The sequence below is a fragment of the Chelonia mydas genome, chromosome 3, assembly GCF_015237465.2.
Source record: "Chelonia mydas isolate rCheMyd1 chromosome 3, rCheMyd1.pri.v2, whole genome shotgun sequence".
NCBI classification, from domain to species: Eukaryota; Metazoa; Chordata; order Testudines; family Cheloniidae; genus Chelonia; species Chelonia mydas.
The window spans coordinates 12,989,002-13,006,065 of NC_057851.1; the positions used below are offsets into that span (position 1 = coordinate 12,989,002).

The 17,064-nt window shown below is 43.2% G+C and overlaps 1 protein-coding gene across 2 annotated transcripts; it reads left to right on the plus strand.

Moving 5' to 3' along the window:
• Positions 1–5,243: 5,243 nt before the first annotated feature.
• Positions 5,244–15,370, plus strand: LOC102930428 (zinc finger protein 845). Of its 2 annotated transcripts, XM_037893902.2 has the most exons (4): positions 5,267–5,423; positions 9,457–10,107; positions 11,172–11,888; positions 15,171–15,370. In XM_037893902.2, the coding sequence occupies exons 1-4, from the start codon at positions 5,381–5,383 to the stop codon at positions 15,272–15,274; spliced, it is 1,515 nt and encodes a 504-aa protein (XP_037749830.1). In that variant the 5' UTR covers positions 5,267–5,380; the 3' UTR covers positions 15,275–15,370. The 2 variants fall into 2 exon arrangements, with proteins under 2 accessions (XP_043398070.1, XP_037749830.1); XM_043542135.1 differs by having other exon boundaries at positions 5,244–5,423; positions 11,172–15,370.
• Positions 15,371–17,064: the final 1,694 nt, after the last annotated feature.

Genomic DNA, 17,064 nt, shown 5'->3' on the forward strand with positions numbered 1-17,064 from the left:
GTTTAATTCTAGTGGTTACAGACCCTTCTGCCCTTGGCCCCTCCAGATTGTCCTTGTCCCAGGATGTTTCCACCTCCTGTCTCTTCTTGGCTCAATGCCTGTCTCAATGCCCCTGACTTTGGCTCCATGTCCTACTTCCAGTCCCCATTTACTTCTTTTGGCTGTATGTCCAAATATCCACCCTTACCTTAGGTCTTGTCTACACTACACAATTTTGTTGTCCCTACCCTCTGTTTGCCAGGAACTGGGAATGGGCGACAAAGAATGGATCACTTGATGATTACCTGTTCTGTTCATTCCCTGTGGGGCACCTGGCATTGGCCAGATCAGAAGACAGGTTACTGGGCTAGATGGACTTTTGGTCTGACCCAGTATGGCTGTTCTTATGTTCTTATTTAATATGCCAAACCACTGTATCCGCCTGTAAGGTCATCAACATGAGGCACCACTTTGAATCAAAGCACAGTAACTTCAACGCATTGCGGCCTACACTCCGAGCAGCATTGCAAGACGTGACAAAATTGAAAATCTGAAGTCTTCCTATCACACTTCAAAAGTCATTCTCACAATAACAGCAGCTGTACAGAAAAAAGCAAGAGCTGCTTCTCTTTGGATAATGTGGACACTAGCTAAAAAGAAAAAGTCTTTCCTGGATGCAGAGCTTGTGAAGTAGTGCACATCCGAAATGCTGGAAAAGCTTTTTGTCAGAGATAAAAACAAAGATAACATTGTGAAGCAAGTTCCCATCTGATTCCATGGCAGTCCAAAGATTGGAGGTAATTTACGAGGATTGTCTGTCAGCACTGTCTCCAGAGGTGTGCGATTAATACTCCTTTAAAAAAAACAAACATGTTAATTGCATATATTAACTGCAATTAATTAACAGCCCTAATATAAAGCCAGAGACTTGTATTGCTAATTTCACAAGACCAAAGACTATGGTACACTGTGCATGCAGCTTCACAGGAAATACTGCAGTCCCTGTAATGTACCAAGCAGTCGACAACACAAACCACTTACCACTATCTGTCTGTCTACCATTTATTAGCCTTCTCATTTCCAGTGCAGCGAGGGAGGCAGCAGGATCAATTGAGGAATGGTGGAGTTGGCAGGACTGCTCTTCTGGGCCTATGTGGGACCTGACCAGGGAGCAGCTGAGCTGAACCATGCAGCAGGGTGGTGCAAAGCTCCCCTCCATAGAATAAGAGTAGGGATGCTGCATGATTCTCAGGTTTGGACCAGCTGTTTAAAGAGCATCCATAAAAACTATTCTGACTCTTTTGTGCAACTAATCACATCCATATTAGACAGAAACAGAAGCCCTTTATCCAAACTCGGTCCTGTTTCATGTTTGATTCTTTTAATGGAATATCTCCTCAGTGCCATAGAACATTCAGAGCGATACAGGAGGGAGCTACCTACAAGACCAGGGATGTACATGCCAAGCACTTTGCAGCTGACAGGAAAAGTTAGTTAGGTTCTGAACACTGCTGACAGATGAGGTGTGGCTTCAACGCAGAGCAGGGGCTGGTCTCTGGAAAAGGATATCACTGAAATCATTGTGTTATAAATACCGACAGATACACATAACCAAGGATTTCAACTGCTTTCAACAGAGGCTTCCTCTGAAGTCCAAAGTTTTCCACATTCATTTCTACCCCACATTCTCGGAGTTGAAGCCATTCACATTATGTGCAGTGCTGCTATTAATTTAGATGGAATATATAGGCCCAAAGATTTAAAGGTGTTAACGTGACCCTGTCACTGTCCAACATTAAACAAGATTTGGGGTTTGGGTATACAGAGATGTTGGTTTGTTATTTGCATGGCAAACACACTAAAACTCATGCCAAAGTAGCTTAGGAATGTATTATCTAAAATACAGGGTGTGGGAGAGCTAAAACAAGTTATAAAGCTGTTTAAAACAGATAACACTGTTTAAAATTGGAATTAAAAGATTGTATGAGACAAACTTAACTAACACCCATCTTCTCCCTTTTGAAGAAAGGATATCAGTTCGAGTCCGTTATTTAGTTGGACAACCCTTTTTAGTGGTAAGGAAAGGGTTCATTTCCGAGATGTGAAGGATGGTTACTTTTCCTGCTTTTGACAAACAGATAGACACAAGGGGGTGAAGAGACAGGATAGTAAGGGTAGCAGAAACATGGCTTTTGTTAATGTTCTTGAGATTCTGGGCAGCAGGTCAGCCATAGATAGATATTCTGCTATCATGGCTAACCTGCCAACCCAGTGCTCTGGGCTCTGACTCATCTCTGGGTCTGCGACATCATCTGATTGCTCTGGTCCCTCTCCTTTACCAGTCTTTCTCAGGTTGGGCAGAACTAGGTAGAGCTGATGGGCTGCCTTGTCTCATTGTGCTGGCGCTGTGCAATACCACTGGGGGCGGGGCGGGGGGGAGCAGATGTGGGGCTGCTGGCGTATTATTGTGGCTCTTTGGCAATGTACATTGGTAAATTCTGGCTCCTTCTCAGGCTCAGGCTGGCCACCCCTGCTCTAGACTAATTTCAGTTGTTGGGTTTAGCGTGAGGGTGCTGGGTGGCTTTGGTGGATTGTGACATACCAGAGGTCACAGCAGATGATCCAGTGGTCCCTCTGGCCTTAAACTCTATTTGATTTTTCAAATCGTGACATTTCTCTCTCTCCTGGCTACAGGTATAATTCTTTTTATATTATTGATTGAATCTATCACACTATTTATTTTCCTTTTCAGGCATTTATCCCATACCATGTCCACCTTCTGCTTCTTCAGCAACAGTAGGTGACCCAGAAACATCACAAGGTTTAGCTGACAAACATGATCAATTCCAGATCAGGACAGGAAAACATGTGCTGGACCTGTTTTGTGATAACTAAAGGATTACATTCTGAATGGTTCCATGGAGATGATCTGACAGTTAAAGCAAATTCAGGATTTCACTATCACTGATTCAGGATAACTGGGTCCTATGTCTGCCTCTTGTAGACCTCCTCTGGGACCCTGGGCAAGTCACAATCTTTATCTGCCAGAGTTTCCTCAGAGATTTCAAAGTATTATCATTATTAATTATTATTATTATTATAGCTGCTTTCTTCCTGAACACGGAAATCATATGAAAAACAGTTCTAAAAATATTCTCAGCAGTTGCTCAATGGCAGAGGCTCAAAGATGAAGTACTGTAATTCAGCCAGGCCAAATATGTAATTAGACACTTCAGATGGCACTAAATTCCTATCAGTCAGTTTCTGTGTCTTCCTACTTTCAGTGGAAGATACCAAATGCTGTTTATATCCAGAGGCCACTTCCTACATCTCTTCCAGTTTGCCATTTCCTTCTAATTCTTAAGAACCAAAACATTCTGGAATAATAATACCTATAAAAATCATCTTGATTTTTTTAAAAGCTGCAATCAAAAGCAGAAGATACCTATAAAACACATGAGGCAGGTAATGATATTTCCAGAGCAAGTCACTGGCGTACTGATTTCACCCCCAACTAACAGACCTAATTATTTTTTTAATTATTGTTGCATCTGCCACCATATTGAAATTTCATTTTTCAGAGAAGAAATGCACTTTCTATGAATCTGAACATTTTGATGTGATTTATATTTAAAAAAAATTGTAGGAAATGTCAAGTCTTGCTACTTTTAGAATCCAACAGCCTCAGCAACGCAGCTATGTGGCTGTTTCTGCATGCACATATCCATTTGTAGGCATAATCACAGGAACAGTGCAGGCAAATTAGGCCTACTTGATTTGTGAAAACCATACCCTAAGAGCCCCAATAACTACTTCCCAACAGTCCAAGGCTGCAACTCATTTGTATATGAATTTACAAATATTTCATCAATGCAGATAACTAACATTTGCTTATACTTTCCAGATCAATATATAAAAAATTGCTTATGGCTGAGACTACCAGCAAAACAAGCAAAAAATCCCCAAGGCATTCACATATGTGCTAGGCATAGCTCACTTAGATTCTAGCTTCTTAGAATCCTAAATCATGGAATAATTATTCTGTTGGTCAAATTCAGGTCTGCATATCTTACTTATATGGAGAACAAGAGTTGGACACATCTGGGGCAACATTATGCAAATTGATGGGATTAGTACGGTTTTACCAAAGTAGTGAAGAAAAAGGCTGCCCCCTTTCCCGGTCTTCCCTATTCCCTACTGTGTCCAGTCCCCTTCTCCAGTGTCCTGCCCCACCTGCCCATTTTCCTAGCCTTCTATCTGCTCCCTGCATCCTAGCCCCTCCCACCTCCTTGTCCCCAACTGTGCCCTGAGCCCCACCCCATCTGTCCCGTGTCCTGGTCTCTCCCAGGGGTCCTGGCCTACATGCCCACTCCACTGAGACTCCAGTCCCTCTGTATTAGAGTGGTAGCCATGTTAGTCTGTATCCACAAAAACAACGAGGAGTCCGGTGGTACCCACTAAAGCTTATGCCCAAATTAATCTGTTAGTCTTTAAGGTGCCACCAGTTCCTCTGTGATTATCGCACCCCCCACCCCCCCGTTTCCACACATGTATTGCATGGTCACGCCCTCCCCTCAGGCTGGGGACTCACCTACCCTAGTGCAGCTGCCCCTATACCTGGGTGCCCTTTGGATCGTCGGCCAGAGGGGTTTGCTCAGGTTTGGGGGGGGGGGCAGGGATAGAGTCCAGCTGGGAGGGCATATATAGCCCCGTGCCTTGAGCGCCTCAGCACCTCCTTGGAGAGATTCCTAATGCAGGGGTGGGCAAGGCTGCTAGCTCCTTGGGGTGGGGACCCCAATGGGTTCATGGAGACCCCTACTGCTATAGTTGCTGCTCGGTCACCCCAAAAGGGGAAACTTATGCGGGGGGGAGCCACAGGGGGTCCCCTTTGAAATGTGGTGCTGTTTTAAAGGAGTCACTTAGGTTCCATGAATCGTTTTACCAGACCCCGCATGGCGCGGGGGGGCTTACCCACCCACCCAGGCAGGGCTGTAGTCGGGTTTCGTGCCCCTATTTTTAACTTTTTCTCCTCCTGGGGGGGATGCCTCGCCCTCCAGACTCCCAAGCGTAGGGGGCTCTGCCCCTTGCATCCTCGCTGTGGGCTTTGCCCGCGGCCCGGCCCCTACGTTGAGCAGGGCGCGCACCCAGCAGCGCGAGCAGCCGCCACCCCCTCTACCAGAACGCCCGGGCTGGTCTCTGCCAGCAGGGTCCCGCCCCGCGCCTGCGCACAGGCTACCCAGCCTGGGCCCTCCCCCGCGCCTGCGCCAGGGCCAACAAAGCTCTCCCTGACAAGGGACGGGCGGAGGCGTCGCTCCTAGAACGCGCCTGCGCGCGGGAAGCTCAGCGCACGCGTAGCGGCGCGTTTCCAAGGCGGTAGTTGAGGCCGCGGGCCGGCGGAGCCATGTCGGTGGGGCTGCTGAGTCCGGAGCCGGCAGGGAGCGGCGGTAGGTGCCTGGTGGCCGGGAGCCGCCGGTTTGCGGGCCGGATTTGGAAGCGGGAGGAGGCCGGCTGGCTCCAGCTGAGGCGGGGGCCGGGCCGGGGGCGGCGGAGAGCCCTGGGCGGGCGAGGTGCTGGCTGGGGCTCCCCGGCCTGGCTGAGCTGCGGGGCGGCCGGACCCCCGCTGGGACGAGAGGACAAAGGCGGGGGCCCCTGGGCCGCCCCGGGCCTGGCGGGAAGCACGCTCAGAACGAGGCTCCCCGCCGGAGCGTTGGCGGGGAGCTGGAGCCGGCGGGGGCCTGCGAGCTCCGCTTGCCCGGCCGGGTGGGGCAGCGTGGCCCTGCCGCCGGCCGTTCTGCCCAAGCGGTAGCGGTGGTGCCGTTTGAGTCACCGGCGCCTGAGCGCCTCGGCGAAGCGAGCGCCGCTGTCCGCTGCGATACCCCAAACCCTTACGCTTGGAATCGGGAAATGAGGTTTGTAACCTGGAACAAAATCCAGAGTAGCGGTTGTGTTAAACGGATTGATTGTCACCTGAATTCCTACGTAACAAACCTGGGATGTTCTGTCCCAAACAACACGGGAGCGATGCCAGAGGACCCCCAAAGCCCTGCAGGGGCGACAGCGTGACCACTCCAGATGAAGCTGAATGACGTGACAGACTTGGTTCTGCAAGCTAAGGGAGCCACTGAAATTTTCGTAGTACTAATTACAGTAACTCCTCGCTTAATGGTGTAGTTATGTTCCTGAAAAATGGGACTTTAAGTGAAATGATGTTAAGCAAATCTAATTTCCCCATAAGAATTAATGTAAAGGGGGGGGGGTGTTAGGTTCCAGGGAAATTTTTTTCACCAGACAAAAGACTATATGTCGTATACATTTTAAAGAAACCATTTAATACTGGTACACAGCGATGATGAGTGTGACTCTTGGTTGAGGTGAAGTCAGAGGGTGGGATATTTCCCAGGGAATGCCTTACTGCTAAATGATGAACTAGCACTCGGCTGAGCCCCCAAGGGTGAACACAGTTGTTAATGTAGCCTCACACTCTACAAGGCAGCAGGAATGGAGGCAGGGGAGACAGCATGGCAGAGAAAGACAGAGCTATGCTGTGTGTGTGAGAGAGAGACTTGCATTGCCCCTTTAAGTACGCTGACCCCACTCTAAGTACATTGCCTTTTTAAGTAGATCAACAAGTTGAGGCAGCTGCTGCTGGCAAGCTCCCTCTGTCCTGTGCCCTGTCGTGTCCCGCTCCTGCTCTATGGAGATGGGGTAACTGGGGTGCAGGAGGACACCCTGACATTAGCCCCCCTCTTTCCCCCACTCCACCCACCTACAGCAAGCAGGATTCCTGGAAGCAGCTCCAAGGCAGAGGGCAGGAGCAGCACATGGCAGTGGGGGGAGGGACAGCTGAACTACCTGGAAATTGATAGCCTGTTGTGCAGTTGTGACACAGAGAACTTAGGGGAACGGGGAGCTGATGCGGGGCTGCTGGTCCACCCTGGTTCCAAGTCCCCACCAGCTAGCTCCAATGGGCGGCTCTTCCTGCAAGCAGTGGACAAAGCAGGTGGCTGCCAAAAGACGTTATAAAGGAGCATTGCATAACTTTAAACGAGCATGTTTTCTAACTGATCAGTAACGAAACAACGTTAACTGGGACGACTTTAAGTGAGGAGTTACTGTACTGTGTCCAGATATGTTTGCAGTAAGCAGTCCTAACACAGAACAAAGATCAATAACAAATTCATTGTTAAGTACAAAGTAACGTACATGGGAAAACATCCCAACTATACATAGAAAATGATGGGGTCTAAGTTAGCTGTTCTGACCTCAAGAAAGAGGTTGTTGAGTCATTGTGGATAGTTCTCTGAAAACATCTACTCAATGTGCAGCAGCAGTCAAAAAAAAGCTAAAAATGTTTGAAACCATTAGGAAAGGGATAAATAAGACCAAAGATGATATAATACCACTATATAAATCCATAGTATGCCCACACCTTGACTACTGCATGCAGTTCTGGTCGCCCCATCTCAAAAAAGATGTATTAGAATTTGAAAAGGTACAGAAAAGGGTAACAAAAATGATTAGGGATATGGAACAGCTTCCATAGGAAGAGAGATTAAAAAGACTGGGAATGTTCATGGAAAAGACTAAGCGGTGTATGATAGAGGTCTATAAAATCTTGAATGGTATAGAGAAAGTGAATAGGGAAGTATAATTTACCCCTTCACATAACATAAGAACCAGGAATCTTCTGATGAAATTAAGGGGCTGTGGGTTTAAAACAAACACAAGTAAGTACTTCACAATATGCCTGGGAATGTTGTAAAGGCCAAAAGTATAACAGGGCTAAAAAAAGAATTAGATAATTTCACGGAGGATAGGTCCATCATCGGCTATTAGGGACAGTAGATGGGGAAGGTTCTGAGTTACTAGAGAGAATTCTTTCCCAGGTGTCTGGGTGGTGGGTCTTGCCCATATGCTCAGTCTAACTGATTGCTATATTTGGGGTTGGGAAAGAATTTTCCCTCAGGCGAGATTAGCAGAGACCCCGGTGGGTTTTTTTGCCTTCCTCTGCAGCATGGGTCACTTGTAGGTTTAAACTAGTGTAAATAGTGGATTTTCTGTAACTTGAAGTCTTTAAACCATGATTTGAGGACTTCAGTAACCAGCCAGAGGTTAGGTGTCTATTACAGAAGTGGGTTGGTGAGGTTCTGTGGCCTGGAATGTGCAGGAGGTCAGACTAGATGATCATGATGGCCCTTCTGACCTTAAAGTCTATGAGATGATGAAGAATGTAACCCCATGCTCTGGGTGTCCCTTAGCCTATGACTGCCAGATGCTGGGACTGGGCGACAGGAGATGGCTCACTAGATTAATTGCCCTTATCTGTTCATTCCCCCTGAAGCATTGGTCACTGTCGGAAGATAGGATACTGGGCTAGATGGACCATTGGTTGGATCCAGTATGGCTGTTCTTACGTTGTGACAGTGCTGTAGCTGAGCATGGTGCTCTGCAGACAAATAGGAACACATAATTCCTGTTCCCTGAAGAGTTAAGAATTTAAGTTAGATGACCCTTGATTCCTCTTCTCACCTTCCTGTCCCCGCCACTCCTCCCCAAAAGGAAATTAAAAAAACTGTGTGAGGAAAGACAGAAGTGTGTAGGTGGGATTTTTTTTAGATTTTCTATTTTTATAAGAACATAGGACACAGAGCTCTTCATGTAGATGCTTGTAAATTACACTTTTTAATTTAGAAGAGAAGAGAAATTTTTCTTTTGTTTTTATATTTATTAAAGCTTATGTTTAATAATTTATTTTTCATATTCTCTCCAAACATTTCTTTAGCAGAGCCAAGACCAGTGAGAGCCTTGATGGCTTGAGGCAGTGTGGCCTACTGAATAGGGCAGTGGACTGGAAGTCAGGAGACTTGGATTCTATTCCTGCCTATGTCACTGCCCTCTTGCGTGACTTTGAGCAAATCGCTTTCCCTCTCTGTGCCTGTTTCCCTTCCTACCCTTTGTCTACGTTGTACATTTAGATTGTAAACTAATTTTGGGGCAGACGTTCGTAGTGTGTGAGTGCGAGTATATGAGTACAGTGCCTAGCATGATGAGATCCTGATCTCAGTTGTGGCCTCTACGCTCTATTGTAATACGAATAATAGTAATTGTTCTTATGCCTGCTGATGGGGATTGCATTGTGGAGTGGAGCTGGGAGACGTAGCTGTAACACTGCACACTATGTAGATTACCGGTGTGGACTGCATTGACACAGCTACAGGCTGGGCTGAGATGTGCTCAGAGATTTGTGTGTTCTGCTGGTGGTTGCAATGCCTGTAAAGCATAGGTATGGAAACAAGGTGTCTTAGAAATGTTGTGGGCAGTAGATCTTGGAACTGCCAAATAACAGTGCAATTTTTGGTTATGTAGATGGGCCTCTATCTTACTCTACATTGAAGAGAATTAGTTGCCTTGTTTTGTGGGGTTTTTTTTTTTGTTTTTTTTTTTTAAAGCACTAATATGGTTTTTGTCTGTTTTCAGAGTCTGATGTCTTTGAAATTGACCTTCCCATCACGATCTTTGTGCTGAGTGATGATGATTTTCTAGGAAGTGAAGATGAAGAGGAGGCAATTTTGAGTGGCGATGATATTTTGAAGAGTGAAGAAGAAGGGGTGGCCACTTCGAATGATGATGATCTCCCAAAAAAAGGCAAAGAGGAAAAGCAGGTGCCTTCAAGTGGTGGTGGTGATCTAAGGAGTCAGGTGCAGCCCCACTTGAATGAAGATTATGTTCTAAAATGTCCAGAGGAAGAGCAGGTTACTCTGAGTGTGTTTGAGAAATCAAATTCAGCCCAAATTTCTTTAAGTGATCAATACGCTCTGGGCAGTCGCAAACCCAGCCAAAATGATGTGTCATGCCTGGCAGCTCCCAGAATGGACCCTGGAGAGGTAAATGGATGTGTCGAAAGCAAGGATGACATCGATTGCCAAAAGGTTGCTGTTCCTCTCTCATGTGGTGACAATAAGGATAGAGATGGTCTGACTATTGAGACAAATAGGCAGCTGATTCCAGGAGCAATTTTTAAAGATGGAAAGGAACATGAGACTTCTGCAATCAGTTCCTCTGACAGCAATCAAGAGTGCCAGCCAGCACTCCATTGTAAAGAAGCAGAGAGATGTGTTGAGACTGAAGGTGAGAGAGAGAGAAAAGGACAAGGACGTAGTCATGAGCTAATGTTAAAAAAACAGAAGTATGGTATTGAGAGAGATTTGGGGAAGAAGTGAGAAAAGAGAGAGGTACAAAACACAGGAGTGGGAAAGGGGGAAGAGAAAGGAAGTACACTGAAGACAACTCAGGATAAAGTTACACCATATTGTATTATAGGAAAGAAATTAATAATGGTGGAATTTGATATACCCAGTGACTTTTTTTTCTGCTACTTGACCACCCCAGTAGAGGCGTGCGCACACAGTACATTTATGAAATAGAAAGATGATTGCCAGTGTTATAATGGTACACAGCTCTTCTGTTCCTTTAATTTGGAGTGGAGGGGCACCATGGTGGCACAGGCATTTTTCCACCCTGGCTAGTAAACTGAGTCGTCAGACTAGTAGGCATTAGGTACATTTTCAAGACCTAGCCACAGAAGTGTTCATTATATGATGGTATGGAGAAACGTGGTACATGATTTACTGGTGTGAATGAAAATGAACTTGGTCTCATTCTCATGCCCAGCACAAAATTTCTGCACAGACTTTGTCCAACCAGCAGTTTGTGTTCACAAGTAGGCCAGGACTAAAATAAGAGGTGTATTGCAGGTTGGGAGTTCTGTCCATATTGTTGGGGAAAGCTTGCCCTGCACCTCCCATACATTATTTATACCTCTAGTCAGTGGTCTCAGTCCCTAATTTAGCACTTAACTTTGCTCACCAATAAGGATGAGGTAAGGGCTATGAAGATATGGCTGTTGGTGAATACTCTTGGAGAACCAATAGTTATGTTGTGGTGGTCCACGTCTACTACAGCTGAGTGAAATTATATAAGGAAATAATTTTACCTTTTTTAGCATCAGTGAGTGACATTCCCTACTCTGAATACAAATTCTGCTGGCAGTCAGTAATTCTCCAGTTTTATCACTGGGGCTCTTTTGTTTTCTCTGTTTAGCGTATCATAACTTGGGTGGGAGTTACTGAGATCATGCCAGGCTGTAGAAGATTACTAGATGACATGTCACATGTATTTTCTTACATTTTTAGGTACTGTCCCTTTAGAGAAGGCAAAGAATAAAACTGATGACAGAACAAGAAAGAGAAATGGCTCTACAGATGAAACTCTGAATTGTGGAATAGATAGCAACTTTGAAGATCTGAATGCTGTAGAAGAAATAGAGCAAGTCCAAAGTATTTTTTTTACTTGTATTAATGGTGACTTTTCTACAGCAGGAGAGTTGCTAGAAGATGTAGGGGACTTGGCAATGAATGCTTGTGATAATCCCGGATTAAATATTTCTGAAGAGCTTATTCATCAGTCTGTAATTCATTCTCCCAGGGAGATGGATAAGCGAGAAGATTGTGATTTTTCTCATGTGATTATAAAACACCCAAATGTAAAGCATCAGGAAGAGACATTCCTACTAGGTAATGAGCATAACAGTGAAGCTGTTTCTATGGGATTTTGTTCTACCTACAAGAATGAGAAGACACTGAATCTGAAATGCAGGTTTTGTAGCTGTGTGTGTACAAGTAAAAATATTCTAAAGAAACATGTTTGTTCAGCACATCAAGATAAAAAAATTCACAAATGCTGCTTTTGCCAAAGAAGCTTTTTCTTTTCTGTCAACGTTAAACGCCATCTTAAATTTCATAAGAAAATGACCAGGTTGAAAAAGACAAGAAAAGGTAGAAGTATGAACACTGAAAAAGCCAGGAAGGAGAACCCAGCAAAAACACAATCTGCGAATAAAAAAAAGGAAAGTAAGTATGAGAAATTTTTCATCAGAATTGAAAGGGACTGTAAAACTGTAGATGCTCCAGTTATTTTTTCTTGTAAAATTTGTCTCTTTGCTTCACCAGATCCTAAACTTTTTGTTTATCATATGAAGGGACATAAAGGCAGACAGCCTTATCAGTGTCCCCAGTGTGACTATTCTTGTGTTAGCTTGTCCTATATGCTAAATCACATGTACTGGCATGCTGGCTATAGACTGTACAAATGCAGGTTCTGTACATTTTTTTCACTGTATTTTGCAAGCATGGTGAAACACAGTTACATTCACACAGGGGCTAAGCCATATTCCTGTGAATTCTGCCAGTCGTCATTCACAAGCACAAGTGGCTTAAAGAGACACACAAATATACATGTTGCCAAAGAATTGTGCCGAGGGCAGCAACACTTTGGCTTGCCTGTCGAGGGGAAGAGAACTAAAAGTCCTCCAAAGAGCTATACATGTGATCAGTGTAACTTAGTATTTTACAGTAAAGGACTACTCTGCTTTCATGAGAAATTTCATAGCCAAGTTAAAGGCTGTGATGAGATGTTTGCAAATGAGAGTAATGAATACAATAAAAGCAAAGCATGTACAGATGACGATTACCAAAAGGACTGGGTTTCTTCTGGTTCTGACAATAAATGGGATGATCACCTGCTTAATGGGACACATGAAATGCTGGCTTCAGGAGCAGAACTTGAACAGGATAATGAATTTGAGAGGGATATGAATATATGCTCTGGCAAAAAAATGTGCCAAAGCAGCCAGGGAACCAACAATTTGCCTGTTGTGAGAACTGGATCAGAAACTCTTTTCAGTATTTACAAGAGCGAGCAATGTGATTTAGTGTTTTGCAAAGAGAAGCATCTGTTTTTTCAGAAGATCGCTCATTCACAAGTTCAAGAATGTAATGAGATTGTTACAAAGGCTCCCAAGGCTGAGGAAAATGTTAAGTGTATTGATGTACAGACTCCTGTTGGGACTTCTCACAAACTGTTCAAGTGTCAACAATGTGATTATGCCACTTACATTTTTAGCAACCTTAAGCTGCATTTTAGAATACACACTGGTGAAAAACCATTTGAGTGTAAAGAGTGCAACAAGATGTTTCGCACCTCCAGCCATTTGCGGAGACATAGTCTTATGCACATAAAGAAAGGTCATGAAAGTGGCCATTGCCATTATTTGGGCAGCACTTCAGACAATCTTAAACTGCACTGTGAAATACGTAAGGGCACCTGCCCTAAAAGGGAAGATCTTAGTTCCTCAAAAGACTTAAAGTGTGTCCGTTCCATATGCAGCTCAGAAAACCTTCAGAAACAGATGGATGTTCATGAGGGCAAAGAAAATGAACATGTTCTACCATCACAAAGTTTTCCACAACTTTACAAGTGTGAACAGTGTAATTACATCACTTACGTTTTAAGCAACCTCAAGCTACACACAAGGATTCATACAGGTGAAAAACCCTATGGCTGTGACACTTGTCAGAAGAAGTTTCGTACTTCAGGTCATCTAAATCGACACAAGCTTGTGCATTTAAAGACGGAACGCCTTAAGTGTAGGAACTGTGACTATTCAACAGACAAATGGCAGTCCCTTAAGTGGCATTTGGCTTCACACTCGGATGAAAAAAACCTGGTTGGTAGCAAAGTCAAAGCGCAATCACTGCTACCTGTCAAAATATACAAGTGTGAAGAGTGTGGCTATGCTACTGCCCATAGTGGAAACTTTAAGCAGCATTTGAGAATTCATACAGGTGAAAAGCCATACAAATGTGATCAGTGTGCTCTTGCTTTCCGCACTTCTAGCCACCTGAAGCGCCACTTACTAACTCATTTAAAGTTACGCTGCAACAAGTGAGTTTTCCACCATAGATAAATGTGCTCTAGAGAAACATGTAAAAACACACAAGGATAAAAAAATGTACACTGCACTTTTGGCATTTGTAACACTTTCCACCATATATCTCTTAGAGAAACATAAGAAACATCATTTAAAAACTGGAAAATAAAACTGGGATTTGTTAAAATTCCTGAGTTACAAGCTTGGATCTAGGAAGTTTTGCAGTAGTTTGAACTTATACCATGGCAGAAGAGCACAATTTCTTCCTCTTTTCCCTGTACCCCACCTATATGAAATGCCTTCACCTGGCACTAGGTAAAATTGACATGGTAATGATTATGGACAAGACTCTTGGGTATTCCCACAGTGTATAGAGTGGAAGTCTGGGGATGGTGTGGAATGCTGACATAAAACACTGCCCTACTGCTATGAGCATTACTTCCACTACTGCGTTAAAGAAGCCTCAGAGCTGTTTCTAAATAAAAGTCACAAGGGGCTGTTTTAAACTAGCTCAGATTGGAATGTTCAGACAAACTTCTGCTAGTGCTCATCCATTCAGTAAGCTCATGTCCTACCACTGTCCTGTCAGCAAGGAGAGGGTTTGATGTCAGCGCTCCTACATTGGCTGTACTCCACTGCTGGGTCACCCTTACACTAAGATCTTCCCTGTCCCACTTACTTGAGTTTTACAACCAAAATATGCTATGTCTTTCTGAAAAGAATTTAAATCAAATTCTTCTCTGTTACAAATCAGTAATCTGTAGATCAAAAATCTAGTTAAAAATTAGCCCTCCTGCAACTACTGATATTGCCATGCCTACCTAATACTGCAAGAGGACTGAATCAAGAGGATGACTTATAAAACCACTAGTTACGGTAATTGATTATAGAAACGTAGTGGGCATGTTTCTGTGTGTGTGTATATACACAAACATCCTAGAAGACAGGTTACTAATAAGGATTCAGCATTGATGAGTGCTGCTGCATCAGTAGCTTTTGAGGCTTAACTCTTGATTTGGATTCTTGAGTAGAAATGTTCTTAAAGTTTTGTATTGCTGTCCTTCAAAGGCCTAATCCTGTAAAATACTGTACCCCCTCAAAGCACTTTGCAAGATAAGTTCCAAACTGTTTGCAAGAAATGAAGTAGGAAGCAGAAGATACAAATAATGGATACCTCCAACCTACCATTTGATGCCTGCTTTCCAAGTGTTCTGTTGCATATCAGAAAATCTCCTTCATTAAGAGGATTTGATGGAAAAGCTGTGGATCTATTAAGATCCCTACAGTTTAAACTGTCTCCTTTAAAGGAGACTTTACTAGAGCTGCTTGTTTGCTTATGTTCTTTGTTGTTACAGGTCATTCTCAATGAAGTGTTTATTCCAAATGTCTGTCTGATTGTGACAAACTTTTTTATTTATTTTAGATGAAGGAAATGACTCCGTTGATTTAAATACATTTGGCAAAATGCTGGTATATTTTTCAGAAATATTCAAGTTTATACTTTTCAGTGCTGCTTGTATCTTTTGAAGATTCCTCTGTTAGCCCTCTACAAAGGACAAATAAGAGAAATATGTAGTATGTATATTTCAGCAATTTGTATTAAACAGTTTAATGTTTGTAAAATGTTTTCATAGTTTTGATGCATTTTCCTAACATTAGTCTCAAATCCTAAAATTTCCCTTATGTCAAAGGTGGATAAAATTCAGTGTTTGCTGTTAAAATATTTAATTTTGCCCTTGTAGGGAGATAACATTACTATGGTTCCTTCAAATATAAGGAACACAATGGTAATGTTAAAGATGTTAATAGAAACATTAATTTACCAATTTTTCCAACTTAACACTTTGATATACTGCCTCAAAGGAATTTCATTAAATCATGTTATACTGTCTCTTTAAAATTGCATGTGCAAGGTCCATTCAAGCAAAGAGCTAGGTCAACAAAGTATCTAGCTACAACTTAGTAGAAATACAGCAAGTGGGAGACCCAAGAATGGAATTGGGCTCTTTCTTTCATGCTGTAAGAGTAGGTGTTACTTGAGCATCTGCAATGTATGATAAGATTTCCCCAGCACTACTTGCACCAGGGGATTTGTAATGGCAGAACTTTGTGCCTAGCATCTGTTACAATTACTGCAAAAGATTAAGAGACTGGGAAATTAAAAGAAAAACTTTGTAAAGTAAGGGATTCTTGGTATCCCTTTCTTTAATCTCTTTGAAGCCACAAGACAGGAAAGTTGCACTGCAGAACAAGTAGAGCTAGAGAACAAGAGAGCATGAAGTATGGGTACCTACAGTGAGATCTGGTACATCTACCAAATGTACCTTGTGGTCTTCCTTATTAATATGGAGGTGTAGTATAGAAACTATAGGTTTCCAGCACTAGCTGTTTTCTTGATCTGAGGAGAGGGTGGTGGTCTCTCAGCTGCATCTCCATATTACCAAAGAGTGTGGCTGCAGTGTGCTCCATTTTACGGAATTAGGAGCAGCCCTTAGGCTCCCATCAAACTACTCCTATAGCCTCTGAATAGGGCACAGTTTGGCCTGAAAGATATTTTAGTTTTTTGTTTTTTTTTTCCTTCAAAAAGTGCCTAGTTTTCTGTTGAGTTTTTCTTATTACCAATGCTTAATGCTGTAGCATTTTGGCTCCTACCAGGCTGTGAAAACCTCTATTAAGATGGCCTATCTCCTGTCTTTTCTGATATTTCAATATAGCAGAGAAGTGTGTTATGCTGTAGAGTCTACGTCTGAAACATAAAAAGCTTTCTTAATTTTATTTATAATTGAAACCACAAATTCTGAAGAAAGCAGCAAAAATCACTTTAAAATGGCAAGTTATGTACTATACCAGTGGGGGCCCCTAGTGCTCTATAGGTGTAACTGCACGTGCTCTACTGCTTTTGATCTTACCTAGCTAAACCTTGTTGAAACAGCAGAAGAGTGAATAGCCTCGCCAATGGGAAAAATGTGGTAATGACAGATTTTTACACTTTAGTCCTGTTTTTGTATGCAGTGCACCACAATTCTTATTGCCTTGCATTGTGCCTTTTCCAGAGAATAGAGTATTATAAAATTCATCTTTGTGAAAAGTAAATGGGTGTAGGTGAATTACATCATTTCATGTAATAAGTTATACCACTTCATTTATCTATGAATGGAGGCATTTGGCTTAAAAAAATAATTAAAAAAATTACGAGGTGAAGGCTGTCCTATGTTGTTTCTTGGTATTAGAGCTCAGTGTTCAAGAGGAATATTAATATACGTTGTTTGGTGTGTAAGTAAGTAGTGTGTGTTTGTAGTAAGAGCAAGGAAAAGATT